Raw genomic sequence first — 22394 nt, forward strand, 5'->3', positions numbered from 1 at the left:
TGGTCTTAACTAATTTTTTCCTCTTCACGTACCTAAAGAAGCTTTTACTATCCTCCTTTATATTCTTGGCTAGCTTACCTTCGTACCTCATCTTTTCTCCCCATATTGCCTTTTTAGTAATCTTCTGTTGCTCTTTAAAAGTTTCCCAATCCTCTGGCTTCCCGCTCATCTTTACTATGTTATACTTCTCTTTTATTTTTATACTGTCCTTGACTTCCCTTGTCAGCCACGGTCGCCCCCTACTCCCCTTAGAATCTTTCTTCCTCTTTGGAATGAACTGATCCTGCACCTTCTGTATTATTCCCAGAAATACCTGCCATTGTTGTTCCACTGTCATCCCTGCTAGGGTACCCTTCCAGTCAACTTTGGCTAGTTCCTCCCTCATGGCTCCATAGTCCTCTTTGTTCAACTGTAATACTGACACTTTCAATTGTCCCTTCTCCCTCTCAAATTGTAGATGAAAACTTATCATATTATGGTCACGACCTCCTAATGGCTCCTTTACCTCAAGAGTTCCCTTAATCAAATCCGGTTCATTACACAACACTAAATCTAGAATTGCCTTCTCCCTGGTAGGCTCCAGTACAAGCTGCTCTAAGAATCCATCTCAGAGGCACTCCACAAACTCCCTTTCTTCGGGTCCAATACCAACCTGATTTTCCCAGTCTACCTGCATGTTGAAATCCCCCATTAGATAGATAGATAGATAGATACTTTATTCATCCCCATGGGGAAATTCAACATTTTTTCCAATGTCCCATACACTTATTGTAGCAAAACTAATTACATACAATACTTAACTCAGTATAATATGATATGCATCTAAAATCACCCTCTCAAAAAGCATTAATAAATAGCTTTTAAAAAGTTCTTAAATAGTTTACTAAAATACATTGAATGGTAACTTAAGCTCAGTCCTAACCCCGGCACTTTAACATATCTTACCCCTGGCGGTTGAATTGTAAAGCCGAATCGCATTGGGGAGTAATGATCTCTTCATCCTGTCTGAGGAGCATTGCATCGATAGCAACCTGCCGCTGAAGCTGCTTCTCTGTCTCTGGATGGTGCTATGCGGAGGATGTTCAGGGTTTTCCATGATTGACCGTAGCCTACTGAGTGCCCTTCGCTCTGCTACTGATGTCATACTCTCCAGTTCTGTGCCCACGACAGAGCCCGCCTTCCTTACCAGCTTATTAAGACGTGATACGTCCCTCTTCTTAATGCTGCCTCCCCAACACGCCACCACAAAGAAGAGGGCGCTCTCCACAACTGACCTATAGAACATCTTCAGCATCTCACTACAAACATTGAATGACGCCAACCTTCTAAGGAAGTACAGTCGACTCTGTGCCTTCCTGCACAAGGCATCTGTGTTGGCAGTCCAGTCTAGCTTCTCGTCTAACTGCACTCCCAGATACTAGTAGGTCTTAACCTGCTCCACACGTTCTCCATTAATGATCACTGGCTCCATATGAGGCCTAGATCTCCTAAAGTCCACCACCATCTCCTTGGTCTTGGTGATATTGAGACGCTGGTAGTTTGAGTTGCACCATATCACAAAGTCCTGTATCAGTTTCCTATACTCTTCCTCCTGAACATTCCTGACACACCCCACTATGGCCGTGTCATCTGCGAACTTCTGCACATGGCAGGACTCCGAGTTATATTGGAAGTCTGATGTGTACAGGGTGAACAGGACTGGAGAGAGCACGGTCCCCTGCGGCGCTCCTGTGCTGCTGACCACCGTGTCAGACCTACAGTCTCCCAACCGCACATACTGAGGTCTATCTGTTAAGTAGTCCACTATCCAAGCCACCATGTGAGAGTCTACTCCCATCTCCGTTAGTTTGTGCCTTAAGATCCTGGGCTGGATGGTGTTAAAGGCACTAGAGAAGTCCAGGAATGTAATCCTCACAGCACCACTGACCCCATCCAGGTGAGAGGGATTTGTGCAGCAAATACGTGATAGCATCCTCCACTCCCACCTTCTCCTGATACGCAAACTGAAGAGGATCCCGGGCGTGCCTGGTTTGTGTCCTCAGATTCTGTATTATCAGCCGCTCCATGGTCTTCATCACATGCGACGTCAAGGCAACAGATCTGAAGTCATTCAACTCCTTTGGTTGTGGTTTCTTCGGTACCAGGACAATACAGGATGTTTTCCACTGTCTGGGTACATTACAACCGTAGCATTACCTTTGCGACATGCTAATCTTAGCTCTTGATTCAACTTGCACCCTATATCCTTGCTACTATTTGGGGGCCTGTAGATAACTCCCATTAGGGTCTTTTTGCTCTTACAATTTCTCAGTTCTATCCGTACTGACTGCATCTCCTGATTCTATGTCCCCCCTCGCAAGGGACTGAATTTCATTCCTCACCAGTGGAGCCACCCCACCCCCTCTGCCCGCTTGTCTGTCCTTTCAATAGGACGTATACCCTTGAATATTCATTTCCCAGCTCAGGTCCTCTTGCAGCGAAAGCAGTCCAGCGGAGGCTGTGGGGGAATGAGCTGAAGGCATTGGCGAGGTCCAGGAACACCACACGTGAAGATCTGTTGGCGACCTGGATCTGATGCCAGATGGTGCAAGTGTGTTCCGGACAGCCAGATCCCTGCTTTCTGGATTGATGTATCAATCAGATGGCTTCTTTGCATTTATCTTGACAGCCTATGAGCCACCACACTAAAGAAGATTTTGCCTTCAACGTTTAGGAGACTTTCCCCCCGGATCTTCTTTTCTGTTGCAGGTCGTAACAGGCTGGGTTCAGGTTGCTCTCCTGCGCCTTGCTCTTCCTCCGCTGGGACAGGGGTATTAATCTCATGCAGACTTTGGGTTTTGTCCTGCTGCTGAATTTCAGTCGACTGACCCGACCTGCTTCTCAAAAAGTAGCTGTCGATGTGAGGTCCCTGTTGCCCCTTCTTCAGGCACCCTTTCCTGCCCAAATGTATTTTCAGGCCTGCAGTGCCTGAAGTAACCTTTGCCCAGCCACATATGCAGGTCTGGAGCTTGGGTCCTGCTGCAACCTCAGATATGCTGGTCATCCAACTCATTGTCTGTTCCGTCCCTGTGTCCGTTGCCGGGCTGTCTGCCGATGAGTCATCTTCCGCCCCTGCTCTCGCTGACCTGGGGGGGTATCTTACAGGTTTTCGTAGCCAAGGGTGGGTGGGACCCACGCACATTTGCATGCTGGATCCCGCTGCCACAGGTAGCTAGCCCGCGGAAACCCCAGTGGGGTCTGTTCCCTCCTGCCAGCTGTCTTTCCATGCTGTCACAAGCTCTTTCCCTAGTTGTCAGCTGCTCTTTCACTAGTTAAACATTTTAAGCAGATTTTCTAAATACGACTCTGTCTTTGTTGCCTGTTGTATTCCCCTCAGGGTATGTGGCTGCAGAGTGGGTCAGTGAGTGGTAACTTAGGGGATACTTAGGCAAGTATTTCTGAACATCCTTTATGATTAAGCTATGAATTATGGGTAATGTAGGATCTTTGGATCTAGCGATTTATGTAATGTCTATTATTTCAAGTGTTAATTATAGTTGAGTTTGTAGGTTATTTTAAAGGATTACATATTAAATTTGGATTATGTCATTGAATTAGTTATGGAAGACTAAGCAGTGTAAATTGAGGGTGAATATGGTTTTAACTAATGAAATGATTTCTTTGTATCCCTGTACATGTCCAATGATTTGGCCTGTAGGTTGAAATGCCTTGTGTTGGTTTTTGGGAATTCTGCTCAGAGACCCCGGGGAGCAGTCGAGCAGAGAACAATGCCTGATGTCAGTATGGGATGGGTAATTTTTCTCTCAGAAATAACATGTAAATATTTCCTTTGATATTGAATCATTAAAGATCCATTTTGACTCCTTAAAGTGCCTGCTAGTGTCCACTTTCTTACATTCTCACAAGGCCATTTGAACCACGATGCTGTGCTGACCCTTTTAACCTACTCTAAGATCAATCGAATTCTTTCCACCTTGAGAGGCCTCCATTTCTCTCTATCCATGTTCCTATCTAGGGCTACGTCCGCACTAGACCAGATAATTTTGAAAACACCAGTTTCACATAAAAACGATAGACGTCCACACCAAGTGTTTTTGAAAATACCTCCATCCACATTAAAATGGGTATTTGGGCGATCTCCTCCTACTGGGCATGTGCAGGACACATCTACAGAAAACAAGCGACATGTTTGGTGTCGAATCTCACAGTGAAAGTGCACGTTTGTCCAGTTACAGACTAGAAAAACTTAAAAGGAGATTGCCAAACGATGGATAGTGTTGGCTCTCGCGCAGGAGGACTTAAAGCTTTAAAAAAAACAAATACTGGAGTGTATGGAGGCAACCAGTGGAGTTCATGGACAGTATGACCCAGCTGACGACGAACATTGAAAAACTGACTAACTCTGTTGAATTAATAAAGCACCTTGTTAAATGTATAAAACATGTCTGTATCAGTGTTATCTTGTATTTCCATACAATGTTACATTAGGCTGTAACACATCTATTGTCGGAGAAATACTTGCATAAATAGATAAACCAGCTTCACACAAGCAAGGACAGAAAACAGGACAAAGTGAGTATACTTATTTATTCAGTAAGTTATGGGTCAAAGTATTTGGTGAGTACATTTCGAACTCTTCTGGCTTCAGTCTCGTTGCTGTCTGTTCTGAAATTGTTAGATTGTGTGTGGGGAGGAGGGAGTTGCGTTCAGGAAAACGATGAAATGCCGCCATCTGTTCCGGCACGTCAGGACAGCATTTCTAGAAATTTCCAGTTACCCCGTCCACACCACTTCTGCCCAAGTGGCGTTTTCAAATTTACACACTCTGGAGGGCGTTTTAGAAAAGCTCTGCTTCAGTGTGGACGGAAGGTCAAAACGAAGAGAAAAAGCTTTGGTTACGGATTTATTTGGTCGAGTGTGGACGTAGCCTAGGAGTTTCTTAAATGCTCCTAATGTATCAACTTCTACCACCTCTGGCATGCACCACCATGCTCAGTGAAAAAAGGGAACGTTTTCCTCAGCTATTTTTCCCCTGGAGCAGTGTGGTGAAGTGTCACCTTCCAGATGTTCATAAACTCATGAAAGGCATAGATACCGTGAATAATCGCAGCCATTTCCCACAATAGGGGAGAGTAGAACTAGAGAACATTAGTTTTAGGTGAGATGGGGGAAGCTTTAAAGAGCACATGAGGGTCAAATTTATAGCACAGATTGCCAGATTGAGTGGTTTGAGGTAGGCAGAATTACAGTATCTAAAACATATTTAGACAGTTTCATGGACAGGAAAGTTTAGAAGGATTGGAGGAGTTCAGTCTGGACTATCTGGGCCAAAGAACTTGTTTATATGCCTTCCACCTCAGACTCTTAACTGCCACTTCTCCACATGGCTCACTGGGTGGGCACTCAATGAAACACTCCTGACGGCCTTGGCCTGACACACCAAGACAGTTACAGGCCAGATGCCCCCTCAGTGCTCAGGTTCTGTGTTTTACCCACTCCCACCCCTCCCTTCTGTGGTGTGGGGACATTCATAGATCAGGACCACTCTCCCACCTCCCTGCAGTGGGATAGGGATGCTCACAGATCAGGACCATTGGGTGTATGTACACACACTCACTCACACTCTTTCCTGATCCCGTATTTATGGGAATGTGAAAGTTGCAGTCAGAGAAGGTTAGCTTGGGGCAATTGTAGCCAACCACGAACCTGGAAGTGAGATTGACGGACCCAACATGGTATACTGTAGATGACGTAGGTGAGAATGACTGCAGTAAAGTATAAATAACTGAGACGATTACACCACCTTTACACAGTAGGGGGTGCCAGAGATAGGAACAAAGGAAAGATGTAAAATACACCAACAACTCAAAAGCAATTGCTTCTGCATAAAATTTGTAAACCTTGGTTTAAACATTAACTGCTGGTAATTGGTAATTTTTGTTTTGAACAGTGTAGATATATTTTATATTGCTATACTTGATTGTCTTTGATTCAGGTCAACAAACATGGAGTTGGGATGGTTGACACAGCGCAGGATTAAAGGGGTATATTTTTTATTTGTAGTCAGTCTGGCCCTCAAACCAAGACAAAGTTGATAATGCTTTCTGCCTTCTCCGCCATCAGTACCGTAGCGATGCTGTTTATTTTAAGTAATTTTTCCTGCCTGTTCTTAAGAACTTGTGCAATTTTAATTCTGCCCATTGTAAAATGCCACATGATGTATGCAACACACACAAAATGCTGGTGGAACGCAGTCAATGTTTCGTCAGGATCTCATGTAATTTTTCTTTGTGGCTCTTCCTTTCAATCTGACATGAGGGAAATCTTTAGTGGAAGTGCAGTGTGTGCATCTCAAATAGCGGTTAAGGAGGTTCAGCTACCTTCCCTCCTGTTCTGCTCAAGTAGCCTAACTTTTTACCTTAACAAAACCTGCAGGTGGTGCAGTGGGATAGTTAATAATAGTTAATAATAATTAAAATGACTCTGCCTTAGGAGAAACACGTGACAATGGATAATTATGGAATTTAAGTGGGCACAAGTATGTCTCATCATTATGGGTAATGATATAAATTATCTGCTACAATTCTTGTTATTAATTATTGTTGAAGAAACCACCATGACCAATAATAACATAATCAATATAATTGGGCCCAGAATACACAGACTCTTAGGACTCAAACATTTCTTTTATTTTCTTGTGCACAAGAACAACATGTCAACCACAATAGTCTGATGTCTGAACAAAAACAGCCATTTCTGTACAAAATTGGCTCATCAGTTACAGATATTGATTGATCTTGGTTGTAAATGTTTGAATTCCTTACAAGATGAAATGCCATTCATAATGGAGGTGTTAAATTTAATTGAAAGTTCAAGCAGACAGTCGATGATGTTTTGAAGTTAATTGTTGACAATAGTGCCTTAGTAGTTTGTCATGTTTCCCATCCTGTTATCTCATCTGTTTCTGGAACCCCTAATGTATAAAGGGAAACTGTTTTTTGGAAGACATGGCTGGAAAAGCTACCTGTGGTTCCTGCCTGTGAAGGCAGAAATAGGAAGATCGTACAGTTTAGCATGTGGCTGAGGAGTTGATGCAGGAGGGAGGGCTGCAGAGTTTTGGATCATTGGGCTCTCTTCTAGGATAGGTGGGACCTGTACAGTAGGGCCAGTTTGCACGTGAACTGGAGGAGGACGAACATCCTAGTGGGAAGATCTGCTAGTGTTGCACGGGGTGAGGATGGGGTTTAAACTGGAGTTGCAGGAGGCAAGACCAGCAGCCCAATGTTCCTTTAACTTGGCCCCTAAATCCCCGAACTGACTTTGCAGGGCCTCGTCACGCCTCCTACCCATGTTGTTGGTATGACGTGGACCTCGACTTCTGGCTGCTCACCCTCCCGTGCTGTGGACTGTATTTGAAATGTCCCTGATCTTGGCACCTTGGAGGCCACATGTCATCCGGGAATTTCATTCTCGTCCACAGAACACACGATTTAAATAATCTGCTCCCGAGCTATACTTAAGAACTTGTACGATTTTAAATTTTCCGGTTGTAAAATGCCACCTGATGTAAGCTGCCATTTAATCCTTCTTTGAAGATTTTTCCTCCCGTTCTGATACTGAGAATTTTTTTTGTGGAAAATCCTCCTGGAAAGTGGTGTGTGCTCCTCATATAGCAGCTGAGGTGTTACAGCTCCCTTCGCTTCTGTTCTGGAGCAGCTGAACCTTTTTACTTGAACAAAAGCCTGCATCCTTGCAGCTGGCGTTGCTGAAAATCATTGCACTGAATCCCATTATGCCTTTGAAGTAGCACATGACAATGGACAATTAAAGGAAACTTCTCAACTCTTCAGAATTTGAATAAAGCACAGTGAACTATGAATCTTTTCCTGCTTTTTAATTACTTCAATTGTTTTTTTATAAACTATGTGGCTCATACTAATGGGAAGAATGGAAATAACGTGGGAAGGAACGATCTGAATCCTTTGTTATGGCCACGCAGTACTCCTGTGTGTTCAGGCTGCCATTACTTAGCCAAATTCTTTTGATGAACTAGTTTCCAGCGCGTTGCATCAGACTGTGGACTAAAACACACCATGTGCTGGATGATGGGTGTAATCGAAAAAGAGATTCCCGATTAAGAAAAGTTAAATGATTTGCCGAAGACATAATCTCGAAACACCCTGTCGGCATCTGCTTCTGCTGGATTCTCCCCCTGGAAGTCATTTCTGCATCTCCAAACGGACTTTATGCAGTTACCTAAATGTAAGGTGTGGGAATATGCACTTGTTATTTGGTTTGTTATTCCCATGGGTAAAAGCTTTTATCCAACTCAGAGAAATAATGTTGTAACTGCTGCTAATTCTTTTATTATGAGAATTCTTGGGATTGGGATTCCGGAGAAATTCTCAGGTGATAATGGTCCTCACTTTCCGGGTAAAGTTATACAGGAGTTGACAAAAACTTTGGAGTGTAAATATCTTTTCACCTTCCCTTACCACCCTCAATCTTACAAAGGTGGCTGAAGGACAAATGTATTAAAATGCATCAAAGCTAAATTGCACAGCAAGAACATAAGAAATAGGAGCAGGAGTCGGCCACCTGCCCCGTCGAGCCTGCCACTCCGTTCAATAAGATCATGGCTGATCTGACCATGGACTCATCTCCACCTACCTGCCTTTCCCCCAGAACCCTTAATTCCCCTATGATGCAAAAATCTATCCAACCTTGTCCAAAATATATTTACTGAGGTAGCTTCCACTGCTTCAAGATTGAGCTAAGGTGTCCAGATCTGTTTCTAGTGGCCCCGATGACAATGCGCTGTGCTCCGAACCATGCACCAGGCCTGTCTCCACATGAGATGGTACTGGGACGTCCATGAGCGCATCAGATGCTCATCCCTATTTAATTAAACAAATGAGTGAAAGCATGTTGCAGCATTGTATAGCACTAGAACAAGTTCTTTAAGGTTCCCAGCAACACCTACTTGAAGACCAGAAGATGGTGCTGGCTGCAGAGGTGTCAAATCTACTAGAAGGGAGATGGGGTCTATTAGGGGGTATATGGGGTATATTACCAATGAAAGAACAGCCTGGCGCCCCTGTCGGGAAGGTCCATTCTACGTGCTGTTTACATATACTGCTTTAAAGTTGGAAGGAAAGCCAATGTGGAAACACACCACGTGCTATTCAGGCAGTGGTGCCACTTGATCTGGAAGTGGGTGACCAGAACAACGTTGATAATATCAGCTGTCAGACTGAACTCTTTATCTTTGCTTCTTGCCACCTTGAGTAATCACTATGTTTGGAATAATCTGGACGTCTTTTTTCTGCCTAAATGCTGAAGTACACTATCTCAGGAAACTAATACTTCTACCACTCTTCTTCACCCTTGTTATGACTACGTGTCATGTACTAACCGGTCATTCTGTAGAGAGCGCCTATACGTTTGGAAGGTGAGTTGCCAATATGGTCTATGCCCCTGAATCATACTGTTTGATTCTGTGTTTTATTCATTTAACAGAACTAGACCTATAAAAAAGGCAGAGGACTGTACTGGCCATAGAAATGATTTTTGCCAATGCAACTGTTTTTCAGGATAGTATCAAACTAATTACAACAGTTACATAATCCCCTTGATTTGAAGCTGCTTCTTGGGGATGGGGTGAAGTATGTTCCTGTAACCATCAAGGGATGAGATGAGACGAGTAGCAGTACGTGCAATATCTATACAACCGGTGACCCTCTGAATCTTGTTAATGGTACTTACTGGGTAAGTAGCCGCCAGTCCAATCAGTGGTTGCAAGAAATACCCCTTAAAAATGGGATATTCTGCCTAACCTGAATGCACAGTTGTTATCTTGCTTAGATAGTGTCATAGATGTACCACCTGCCTACTCTCTGTACACCCTACTGTGAGGAGCTGCTATCAAAGGAGATGCAGTAGATGTGGTGTACTTGGATTTTCAGAAAGCCTTTGACAAGGTGCCACACAGGAGGCTGCTTAGCAAGATAAGAGCCCATGGAATTACAGGGGAGTTACTAGCATGGGTGGGGCATTGGCTGGTCAGCAGAAAACAGAGAGTGGGAATAAAGGGATCCTATTCTGGCTGGCTGCTGGTTACCAGTGGAGTTCCACAAGGGTCGGTGTTGGGATCGCTGCTTTTTACGATGTATGTCAGTGATGTGGACTATGGGATTAATGGATTTGTGGCTAAGTTTGCTGATGATACAAAGATAGTGTTGAGGAAACAGAGAGCCCGCAGAGAGATGCAGATGAAGTGGCAAATGAAACACAATGTTGGAAAGTGTATGGTCATGCACTTTGGTGGAAAAGGTAAATGGGCAGACTATTATTTAAATGGAGAGAGAATTAAAAATGCAGAGATGCAAAGGGACTTGGGAGTCCTTGTGCAAGATACTCTAAAGGTTAACCTCCAGGTTGAGTCGGTGGTGAAGAAGAGGAATGCAATGTTGGCATTCATTTTAGAGGCATAGAATATAAGAGCAGGGATGTGATGTTGAGGCTCTATAAAGCACTCGTGAGACCACACGGAGTATTGTGTGCAGTTTTGGGCTCCTTATTTTAGAAAGGATATACTGACATTGGAGAGGGTTCAGAGAAGATTCACGAGAATGATTCCAGGAATGAAAGGGTTACTGTATGAGGAACGTCTGGCATCTCTTGGGCTGTATTCTCTGGAGTTCAGGAGAATGAGGGGGAATCTCATAGAAATTTTCTGAATGTTAAAAGGCCAGAACAGGTTAGAAGTGGCAAAGTTATTTCCCATGGTAGGGGAGCCTTGGACAAGAGGGCACGACTTCAGGATTGAAGAACGTCCATTTAGAACAGAGATGCGGAGAAATTACTTGAGCCAGGGTGGTAAATCTGTGGTATTTGTTGCCATGGGCGGCTGTGGAGGCCAAGTCATTGGGTGCATTTAAGGCAGAGATAGATAGGTTCTTGATTAGCCAGGGCATCAGAGGGTGTGTGGAGTGTTATGTACCCTGTAATGTGTTAGAAAGGATCAGTAGAAATGGAACACACCAGGAGTCTGAGTCTTCTGTTAAAAACACTAGTTTATTAGTAACTATGTAATAAAGTAATAAAATATAAGACAGATAAGGCAAACAGGTTAGCAGAGTTTATGCATATATAAGCAAGTAAATAAAGTTCCCAAACTTCTCCCAGCTCAGGTGATAAATGATACAGTCTTACAATGGTATAGGGATGAAGTCAGTTCAGTTCTGGATATTGAATTGAGTAGGTTGAAGAGCAAGAGAGAGGTGATTTGTCTTCCCAATGCCGATGCCGTCAAATCTTCCCGTTGTCCTCTGAAGTCCCTGTTAAAGTCACCGACTGCGACCACACAAAAGAGGGTGCCATTTTCACACGGTAAAGCTATCGACCCAGGCCAGGGTTAAACACACCGCTAGCTTTCCACCGGTCACCCCTTTTCCGCACTGTGAGCAAAAACCCACCCTTGTCGTGGGCACACAAATCTCATCCAGTGTCCGTTTCGTCAGCGTCTTCCGTGTGTCCGATTACAAAGCCAGCTGACCTTGTATATATTCCACAACTGCTGAACTCCAGCTGTCCATCATATAGCCCCGCCCCACCGTAACCATGGCAACTCACGGACTGTTCGTTGCTCTCTCTCCCTCCCCCACTCTCTCTCTCTCGATGGAGAGAAGGTGCTCGACTGGATATTACCCCTAATTTATGTTGGGTCTCACCACTGTAGAGCAGGCAGCATTGGGAACACCGGCTACAGTAGATAACCCCAATAGGGAAGTTGCATCACCTGTGTGGTGAACTACATATACCTGTCTGGACATGCCCCTCTGCTGACTGCTCCTGTGGCTCCTCCCACAGACCCCTGTATAAAGGCGGTTGGAGGCACTGCTCCTCCCTCAGTCTCCAGGATGTTGTGTGGGGGTCTCTTGCAGCTAATAAAAGCCTATCGTTCGCCTCCCGTCTCCGAGAGTTATTGATGGTGCATGAACCTGGAAGGACTGTTTATGGCCTCAGTACCTCCTCGTGTAATTCCATCTTCGATCTCCTCACTTGCATCTCACAGTCGGTACAGGTTGCCAACAACTTCTCCTCTACTGTATCCATCATCACAGGTGCACCACAAGGCTGTGTGCTTAACTCCCCTGATCACCTTGCTTCGCACTTCTGACTGTGAGGCTAAGCACAGCTCCAATGCCATATTCAAACCTGCTGAAGACACCACTGTCATGGGGGGGGGGGGGGGGGTGACAATTTAGCATACAGGAAGGATATTGAAAATCTGGCTGAGTGATGCCATAACAACAAGACCAAGGAGCAGATCATTGACTTCAGGACTAGGAAATCAGAGGTCCATGAGCCAGTTCTCATTGGAGGATCAGAAGTTGAGAGGGTCAACAACTTTAAGTTCCTCTCTGTTATCATTTCGGAGGACCTGTCCTGGGCCCAGCATGTAAGTGCACTTATGAAGAAAGCACGACAGCACCTCTACTTCCTCAGGAGTTTGAGAAGATTCAGCATGTCATCTAAAACTCTGGCAAACATCTGTTGATGTTTGTGGTGGAGAATATATCGACTGGCTGCATCACAGCCTGAAATGCAAAATTTCAAAATGCAAAATCACCAATGCCCTTAAATGCAAAATTCTACAAAAGGCTTAGTGCTAAAGCACTGTGCCACTTTGTTAACAGATACCTTTAATATCTCTGAAACAGTCTACTATCCCCGCAGGGTTCAAGGCAGCCACCATTACTCTGATGCCCGAGAGAGCAACAGTAACTGGCCTAAATGATTACTGCCCAGTGGCACCGACTTCAACAAAAACGGTGTTTTCAGCAGTTGGTAATGGATCATATAAAATCCCACCTTCCAGCTTCATTGGACTCTTTACAGTGAACCTACCACTCAAACCCATCCACTGATGATACTGTAGCCTCAGCTCTCCTGTCCCAACTTGCAAACAATGCTTCATACGTTAAGATGTTAATTCATTGGCTTCATCTCAGTATTTAACATGATCATACCTCAGAGGGTAGTGGGTAAACTGTCCTTGTAGGGATTCAACAACCTCTCTGTAATTGGACTTTGGACTTCTTGACGAGAAGACCCCAGTCAGTCCGAGTTCGTAACAATATCAAAAGCTCCATCACACTGAGCACTGGTGCCTCCCATGGTTGAGTGGTTAATGCATTGATGTTCATGCTTCTGACTCACATCTGTGTTGCCAGACTCAGTTCAAACTGTATCATCAAGTTCGCCAATGATACTGCAGTGTTTAGCATCATCAGCAACAATGATTAGTCGGCATAAATGAAGAGAGAGAGGTTTCTGAAATGGTGGAAAAACAATAACCTGTCTCAACGTGGACAAGACAAAAGAGATGATTGTGGACTTCCAGAAGGCACAGGTTGACCAGTCTCCATTGTATATCAATGGCTCTCCAATGGAGCACAATGTTCCTCAGTGTGAAAAAACAGACGATCTAACCTGGACCTACAACACCCCCTCAGTAGTTAAGAAGGCACAGCAGGGTCTACAATTTCAGAGGAGATTGAAGCCACTTTTCTAGAAATTTCTTCCAGAGCACATCAAGACTGCCTTTGTGTGGTGTGGAAGCTGCGATGCATCGAACCGCAGGACCCTACAGAGGACAGTAAGAGCCACCGAGAGGATCCTCCCTCCTATTTCTGACGTTTACCGGGTGCATTGTAGATGAAGGGTCCAAAGCATTGTTGAAGATCCCTACCACCCATCCCAGACCCTCTTTGACAGACGACCGTCAGGAAGGAGGTACATAAGCATGAGGATTAGGACTGCCAGACTGGGTAACAGCTTCTTCCCGCAGACTGTAAGAATAATGCATACCCTGCCACCACTGAGTTCTCATTACTGGGACAGTGAGCTGTTTACTGCATGCATTAGTAAAAGTAGTTTACAGTACTAATCTATCTAATATTTTGGTGTATCTGCTATGTGTGATGTATATTGTGTGGCTCCACTATGGTGTGGAGAAGTGTTGTTTGTATATACGCGCTGATACAGTCAGTTGACAATAAAGTTGAACTTGATATATATTGATATGGAGAGATAAATAGTGCAAGAGATTAGATATATACAGCAGAGAGATAAAGGTACATATCTTTAGCAGGTAGATAAAGAGAGAGATCTTTAAGTAATGCGAATATCTTTCTATTTCCTTTTGTAAGTTATAGTACATTTTATGTAATGCACTCGACTGCTGCCACAAAATGATAAATTTCACAATGTACAGTCCGTCAGCAAAAGGAAACCTGACCTTGGTTCTAAAATCTGACTTTAAACATAGAAAACCTACAGCACAATACAGGCCCTTCGGCCCACAAAGTTGTGCTGAATATGTCCCTACCTTAGACATTACTAGGGTTACCCATAGCCCTCTATTTTTCTAAGCTCCATGTACCGATCCAAAAGTCTTTTAAAAGACCCTATTGTATCTGCTTCCACCACTATTGGCAGCAGCCCATTCCACGCACTCAGCACTCTCTGAGTAAAAAACTTACCCCTGACATCTCCTCTGTACCTACTCCCCAGCACCTTAAACCTGTGTCATCTTGTGGTAACCATTTCAGCCCTGGGAAAAAGCCTCTGACTATCCACATGATCAATCCTCCCATCATCTTGTACACCTCTGCCCATCTCCCTGAACTATTCAGATCCACTTTCTCTCCAGTTACCAATATCCTGTTGGAATTTCTTAGAATTCCTTCACCTTATAGATCAGGAATATGATGCCAGTGAGATGGAAGAGATTTAAGTGAGGGCTGAGAGGCAGAAGTTCTGCCACACACAGGGTGAAGGAGCTCATTGGAAGCAGAAGCCAGAGGAGGTGAGGGGAGGCAGAAACAATTACAAGACTTAAATGTAAATCTTACATTTGAATGATCAGTTGAATATCGGCTAATGCATGTAAATATGAAGAGCGTAAAGATCTATGGAGGAGTTTGGGAGAAGGTCTGTGCCGTGTTCTAACATTCACAGGGTGCACAGTCCAACTCCAGATACCCCATGGAGTGCAGCCTCCTGCTCCAGTGATGTCATGATGGATTATCCATTCCTAAAGGCAGCATCCTACTGGAGTGAGGCCCTTAAGCAGACACGGAAGATCCCCCAATGTATCAAGCAGAGCTGGAGAACTGTTCCTCAGGCAACATTCCGGACCCTGCCCCACCCCCGTGACCAGCCAGCTTGCACTCATTGCAATTCCTGCACCTTATTCTGATTTCTGCGTCCTTCCTTTCCAGTGCTGTGGAAGGCTCTCGGTCTGAACTTCCACCGCTCCATACGTTCTGCCTGACCTGCTGATCTCCTGCATCTGCGGACTCTGCTTTGTTGTTAATATCTGTCTCTCTGGAACTACAGCAGCGAGGAAGCCGCGAAGAGGTGACAGGCGCTATCCAAATGCAGCCCGTGCGCCTGACGTCAGACGTGACGCCATCAGCAGTGGGCGGCGGTTTGGAGCCAAGTGCTGGGCCGCGATATCGAGGAGCGGTTCCCGGCCCCGACCGGGGGAGAGACGGTACGGGCGCTCCGAGTATCGCGGTGAGGATAAACCCTCCCCAGCCCCGTCCCTTACCAACCTCCCCGAGCTGCCGCCGGCAGCGCTTGTGTATCGGTGGTGTAGAGCGCCCGTGTAATTGTGGCCATTGATCCCACGGCGCCCGGTGCGCCGGCAGAGGATTTGGGAGCCGGCGGGGCGCTTCCAGACCCTGCCGAGCTCTCCACACCCAGGTGTGGGCATGCAGCGGAACTCAGACCGGATAAGTAGCAACTGAGTTACACTCTAGTAAATAAACAAATAAATTCTGATTACGCTGCTGCTTCTAACAGATGATGCGAGAACAATTGCCTTTTTAACTTTGGTAGATAAATTGACCACTGTAAATTAACCGAGCGTGTAGTAGGGAATAAAACAGAACTATAGTTGATTTAGTGTTTATAATTGGCGTGTAAAGGGGCCTTTTTCATTGTTGTGTCTCCATAACGGCAGCATAGATTTAGGATAAGAAAACGATTGGCGATATTGTGATATGTTTGTCGGTGTTGTGAGGAGAAAGTGGTGCATATAGTGTGTTTGCACTCTCAGAAGCATTTGCCACGCAAAGTTATAAAACAACATCAGGGCGGAACGGTTTTGTATCATTTACTGTGAGGTAAATGCTGCGCCGGTGACCCGGGTTGAATTCCAGCCGCTGTCTGTAAGGAGTTTGTGTTCTCCCCGTGACCGTGTGGGTTTCCTCCCGGTTCGGTTTAGTAAATTAATTGCTGATTTGGGTGTCATTGGGCTAGTTGGTTTGGAAGGAGTAAAAACGATGTTATGCTGGTGTGAGCTGAGAAATACTCAGTAGAAATGGATAATGCTACAGTTACACTCGGTGGCCATTTTATTGGCCTTTTCCTGTACCGGATAAACTGAGCACTGAGTCTACAGTCACCGTCTCCTGCTGCTGTGGCCCATCGTTTTCAAGGTTTGATGTGTCCACGTTCAGGGATACACTTCTGCACACTACTGTTGTACCAGGTGGTTACTTGAGTTGGTGTCTCATTCCTGTCGGTTTGAACCAGTCTGGCCACTCTCCTCTCACCCCTCCCATTAACAAGGTGTTTCTACCCACAGAACTGCTGCATAGTCAATGTTCTTTCGTTTTTCGCACCTTTCTCTGTAAACTCTTGAGATTGCTGTGCATGAAAATCCCAGGAGATCAAGAGTTTCTGAGATATTCAAACCTCCCTGCCAAACACAATCATTCCACGGTCAAAATCACTTGGGTCACTTTTCTTCCCCTTTCTAACCTTTGGTCTGAACAAAAATTGAACTTCTTGACCATGTCTGCATGCTTTTATGCATTGAGTTGCTGTTACATCATTGGCTGATTAGATGTTTGCATTAATGAGCAGGTGTACTCATTAACGTAGCCACTCAGTGTTTCTAGACCCTGGTGAGATGGTTTCTGGAATATTGCATATGAGTGTGATCTCCATCCCAGCCTGTGGTAAGATCCACCCCAGACGGTCCTCGAGGTTGAGTCCCTGAGTACATTTAAGACAAAGATCAATAGATGTTAAGGTTCCTGGAATGGGCTGCCAGGGGAAGTGATGGGAAGCAGGTACAACTGGAACGTTTATACAGATGCGTGAAAGGCAGGGAATGGGGACAGATGGGTCCTGTGCAAGTGAACGGGATTAGTTTGGATCAGCATCACGGTCGGCACAGACATAGTGGGCCAAAGGGCCTCTTCATCTGCTGTACTGTTGTACACTCCATATTGAGGGAACCAAAGAAATGGGGTCAGTGCAGGGAAGCTGCATCGAAGGAAGAGATCGGAGGTAAAGGGATGACTATCACACTGCCACTTGCACTGTTTTCCTGAGTTCCTCTAGAATCAGCTCATCGATTTGAACATCTCTATTTAGTTCCTGCTTGTTGGGGAATCTCACTGACCACTCCAGTCACTCCGGATAATCATAATCACGGTGACATTACTGTTGTAGTACAACCTCACTGATCCCTCGATGTCCTTCCTGATAGACCAGCTGAGACCCAATCCGTGATTTGTAAGGGTTGTCAGCATTGACGTTGTGAAATCCGTTGTTTTGCGGCATTCGTTATTTAGGGGAACAGAAGGCAGGCTCTGTGAATGAATGGTATGTTGCTTCCCGGGCGTCAGGGTCTGGGACATGTCGCATCGAGTCCTCAGCATGAAGTGGAAGGATGAGCGACCAGAGGCTATGGTCCCTGTAGGCTGGAAGATGTCGAGGTCCTGCAAAGTGAGTTCAGGGAGTTGAGTGTAAATTTAAAGGACTGCACCTCCAGGGTTGTGATGTCTGGAGTGCCACCTGTGCCGCGTGCTGGCGAGGCCAGAGGTCAACAGGTGACAGCAAGGCAGGAGGGAGTGTGTGGGGAACTGACCAAATCAGTGGCCCAGCGCCACCCAACTCCGCTGTTGGCGATGTCAGGCACACGGGCTTCTGGGTACTTGACCCGATGCAAAATTGCATTTAAAAAGCACCTACTTGACAGCTTCCTCACTGCTCTTCTGATTGTAATCGGGGAAATCTGGTTGGTTGCCATCCGCCTGTCTCAAAGGACAACGGGTGATAATCATCATCACAAGCCTGGGCGGAAGGTATGGAGATTCTGAGGTGCCCAGTCGTCAAGATTCCCTTCTCGGCCTCACCAGTGTAGTCCCAAAGGAAAGCTTATGAAGCAATATGTTTGGTACCAGCTTGGCTGCAGGAGCTGCCGGAAGGGTGTCCAATGACATCCGGCTGCCTTAGGGGATCTTCCGGATTTTCTGTCCGGGTTTACTCCCGTAGCCTTCGTCTCTCCCGAGGCTGCCCACAAAGCAGAGGGGATATTTACCCACAAGCTGGGGATCTGGTTCACGAGCACCAGGGTGTGCGTCCTACGTGTGCAGGGGCCAGACCTCCTCCCTGTCCTCTGTAGTTCAGCTGGAGTCCGAAAGATGTTCGATTTCTGTGTGTCAGGAGTCGCTACATGAGGCTTGCTCGCTGATGGAGAGGCTGTGTACTGTGACTTAAACATTCAGTTCTCTTTTTCGCAAGCCAGCAGTGGAAGCTGAAACTGAGAGCGACAAGCACTAGACGCCTCACAACCATTTTAACACTAGTTTAAAGGTGATTATGGAAAAGGATTAGTCTGGTCCTTGGGTTGAGATCCCAAGTTGGAGAAAGGCCAGTTTTGATAGTGTCAGGAAGGCCCTGGGACAGGTTCCTTTCTGGCAAAGGTGTACTCAGTAAGTGGAAGCGTTGAAAAGTGAAATTTTGAGAGTGCAGGGTGGATATGTTCAGAATGATAGGCAAGGACAATAGGTTTGGGAGCCTCGGTTACTGAGGACCTGGTTAAGTAAAAGAAGGTGCACAGCAGATATAGGTAGGTCACCGTGAATCAGGTACATGCAGGGTATAACAATTACAAATGAACAGGGCTAAAAGAAGACAAGGTGAAGGAAAATCTCAAGGGCTTCTACACAGATATATTAAGAGCAAAAGGATATCACGGGGCAGAATCGATCCTCTGGAAGACCACAGGGGTAATCTACGCAGGGATCCAGAAGTGATAGGGAGATCTCTAATAGATATTTTGCAACTGTATTTGCACAGGAGACAGACGGCCAGCGAGGGAAAGTGGCAGTGAGATAATGGACCCTATACAGAACACAGACAAGGAGATAAATCCCCAGGGCTGTTCCCAGTCCCTGTGGGTGGTGAGTGCAGGAGTTACAGGGGCCTTAGCAGAGATATTTAAAACATCATTGGCCACCAGTGAGGTGCCTGAGGATGGGAGGATAGCTCGTGTTGTTCAAGAAAGGCTCCAGGACTAAGCCTTTGAATGAAAGGCCAGAGAGTCTGACGTCAGTAGTGGGATCGTTATTGGAAGGTATTCCGAGGGACCGGATATGTAAGTGTTCGGATAGACGGGGACTGATTGGGATAGTCAACGTGGACTTGTGGTAATTTCAAACCAATCTTGCAGAGTTTGGCGAGGAAGTTACCAAGAAAATTGATGAAGGCAAGGCAGTGGATATTTTCTACGTGGATTTTGACAAGATCCTGCACGAGAGGTTGGTAAGCAAAGTTCAGTGCCTTGGCTTTCAAGATGAGTTAGTAAATTGGATTAGACATTGGCTTTGCGGGAGAAGCCAGAGAGTGGGGTGGAGGGTCGACTCTCTGACTGGAGGCCTGTGACTAGTGGAGTGCTGCAGGGATCAGTGCTGGGTCTGTTGTTGTTTGTCATCTATATCAATAATGATAATGTGGTAAACAGGATCAGCAAATTTGCAGATGACACCATGATTCGGGGGAGGAGTGCACAGTGAGGAAGACTATCAAAGCTCACAGTGGTGCCTGGACTGGCTGAAAAAATGGCAGATGGAATTTAATGCAGATAAGTGTGAGGAGTTGTATTTTGGGAGGACCAGCCAGGGTGGGTGAGCAGGAGGGCACTGAGGAATGTGGTAGGACAGTGGGATTTTGGAATACAGATCCGTAATTCTTTGAAAGTGACGTTCTAGGTTGATAAGAGCCCTAAAGAAAGCTCTTGGCAGACAAATTGATGTATTGAGCACATGAGTTGGAACGTGATATTGAAATTTTATCAGACGTTGGTAGTGTTTTAAGGCATTGCTCTGGGATTATTGTGAGCAATTTTGTGCTCTTTATCTGAGAAATGATGTGCTGGCAGTGGAGAGGACCCAGAAGAGTTTCAGGGGAATAATTCCAGGAGTGAAAGGGTTAATGTATGAGGAGCGATTGATTGTTCTGGGCCTGTACTCTCTGGTTAGAGGAATGTGTGGGGATCTTATTGAAACCTATCGAATATTGAAAGGCCGAGATAGAGTGAATGTGGAGAGATGCTTACTATCGTGTGTGGGGGGGGGGGGGGGGTGTCAAGTACCAGAAGGCACAGTCAAGATAGAGGAACGTCCATTTAGAGGAGAGATGAGGGATTTCTGTAGCCAGAGGGTGATGAATCAATGAAATTCATTGCCACAGCTGGCTGTGGAGGCCAAGTGGTTGGGTATATTTAAAGCAGAAGTTGGCAGTTTCTTGATTAGTCAGGGCTTCATAGGTTATGGGGAGAGGGCAGGAGTATGGCATCGAGAGGGGTAATTAATCAGCCATGATGGAATGGTAGAGCTGATTCGATGGGCCAAATGTCTAAATGTCACAGTAATAGTGTCATAGTCAGAGAACTACCAACTGAGTCACAGTCGACCCAGGAGATTAAAGTGATCTGTTCTGTCACTACCCTGTACTTACTGATGATTTTTGTAATTTTTTTTACAGGATTTTAAAGATGGCAGAATTGTGAATGCTTAACTCAGACGGAATATCACATCCGATCTACACCCCACTCAGCTCCCCAGCACCTGAATATCATCGGCCTGTGAACGTGGAGGGAGAGACGCTGGTTTGTTTCACTTCAGACCCCAGGCACTGAGGGCTGTTGCAGGCACCGACCGTGACACAGCTGGGGAGAAGACACACTGTCTACAGTGGAGAGGGGAGAATCTACTGATGTGTGAGGTCAGGAACCAATCTGCAGAGAAGCCGAGTAACTTCTTCCAGCCCGTGAAGGAGCGGGCAGTGATCACTCCAGTGCGGATTGGGAAAGGAACAGCCACTGCAACGAGAGACCGTGTGTGACACGTTGGGGGAGGTGAGCTCACCTGATCTGTGACTGGGAACGTGTTCACCACATCCTTGTTTTTGCACCAGTGAAACATTCATTCTTTCGACTGAGATAAACTTGATCCATTTCCCTGAGAATATTCAAATCTTCTTTCCCGTTTCCATTTGAGGAAAGTCATTAACTCATCCCACCTGCTGACACGCCAGTGAGTTCTGGTCAGGGAGAGACCAATCTCCTGACGCAACTGACTGGACACAAGTGACCCGCCGTCCTGATGAATGACCAGCAAATGCCCGCCGGGGAGAGGCAGTTCTCCTGCTCTCAGTGCGGGAAAGCGCTCAAGAATTCCTTCAACTTGCAGAAGCACCAACGAGTCCACACCAGGGAGAGGACATTCACCTGCTCCGATTGCGGTAAGGGGTTCCCTTGGCTGTCCGGGCTTCTGTTGCACCAACGGATTCACACCGGGGAGAGGCCGTTCACCTGCACCAAGTGCGGGAAGGGGTTCACCGAGTCCCACGCGCTTCTGAGGCACCAACAAATTCACACCGGGGAGCGGCCGTTCGTCTGCTCCGAGTGTCGGAAAGGGTTCACTAGGCCATCTGACCTGCTGGTGCACCAGCGAGTTCACACCGGGGAGAGGCCGTTCATCTGCTCCGAGTGCGGGAAGAGATTCACTCAGGCATCTCTCCTGCTGGTGCACCAACGGATTCACACCGGGGAGCGGCCGTTCATCTGCTCCGAGTGCGGGAAGAGCTTCACACGGTCATGTCACCTTCTGAGGCACCAACGAATTCATACCGGGGAGAGACCGTTCTCCTGCCCAGAATGTGGGAAGAAGTTTGCTTCTTCATCTTATCTCTGCAGACATCGAAAAACGCATACCAAAGGGAAAGTCTAAATGTACAGTATGTGGGTGGGGATTTAAACACGGCAGCTGCTGAGAGAGCAGTGAGTTCACAAGTGATTGTAGGAACTGATTCTGCAGTTATTGCTGCTGTTGATCACATCCAGGTTTGGACCCTGGTCACTGGACACATTTGGGTTGTTTCCCCTGGAACTGCAGGTACATTTGTATTCTGCATCGATTATAAATAAATCTGTTCTGTGTGAATGAACCGGGCTTGAGGGGGATGTCAGAGACTTGGAGCCGACGTGGACAGGCTGAAGGGACGGCCAGGAACACGGCAGA

General features: G+C 46.0%; 1 protein-coding gene across 1 annotated transcript in view; it reads left to right on the forward strand.

Annotated features, from left to right (window-relative positions):
- LOC140716434 (uncharacterized) overlaps window positions 1-22120 on the forward strand; it is a 71254-nt gene extending 49134 nt beyond the window's left edge. Inside the window, 2 exon segments of the mRNA XM_073029171.1 lie at window positions 21507-21866; window positions 21868-22120. Of these exon segments, the coding sequence (XP_072885272.1) occupies window positions 21507-21866; window positions 21868-21984 (477 nt within the window). The 3' untranslated portion in view covers window positions 21985-22120.
- Window positions 22121-22394: the final 274 nt, after the last annotated feature.

This window comes from Hemitrygon akajei, chromosome 25 (genome assembly GCF_048418815.1).
Source record: "Hemitrygon akajei chromosome 25, sHemAka1.3, whole genome shotgun sequence".
Taxonomy (NCBI): Eukaryota; Metazoa; Chordata; class Chondrichthyes; order Myliobatiformes; family Dasyatidae; genus Hemitrygon; species Hemitrygon akajei.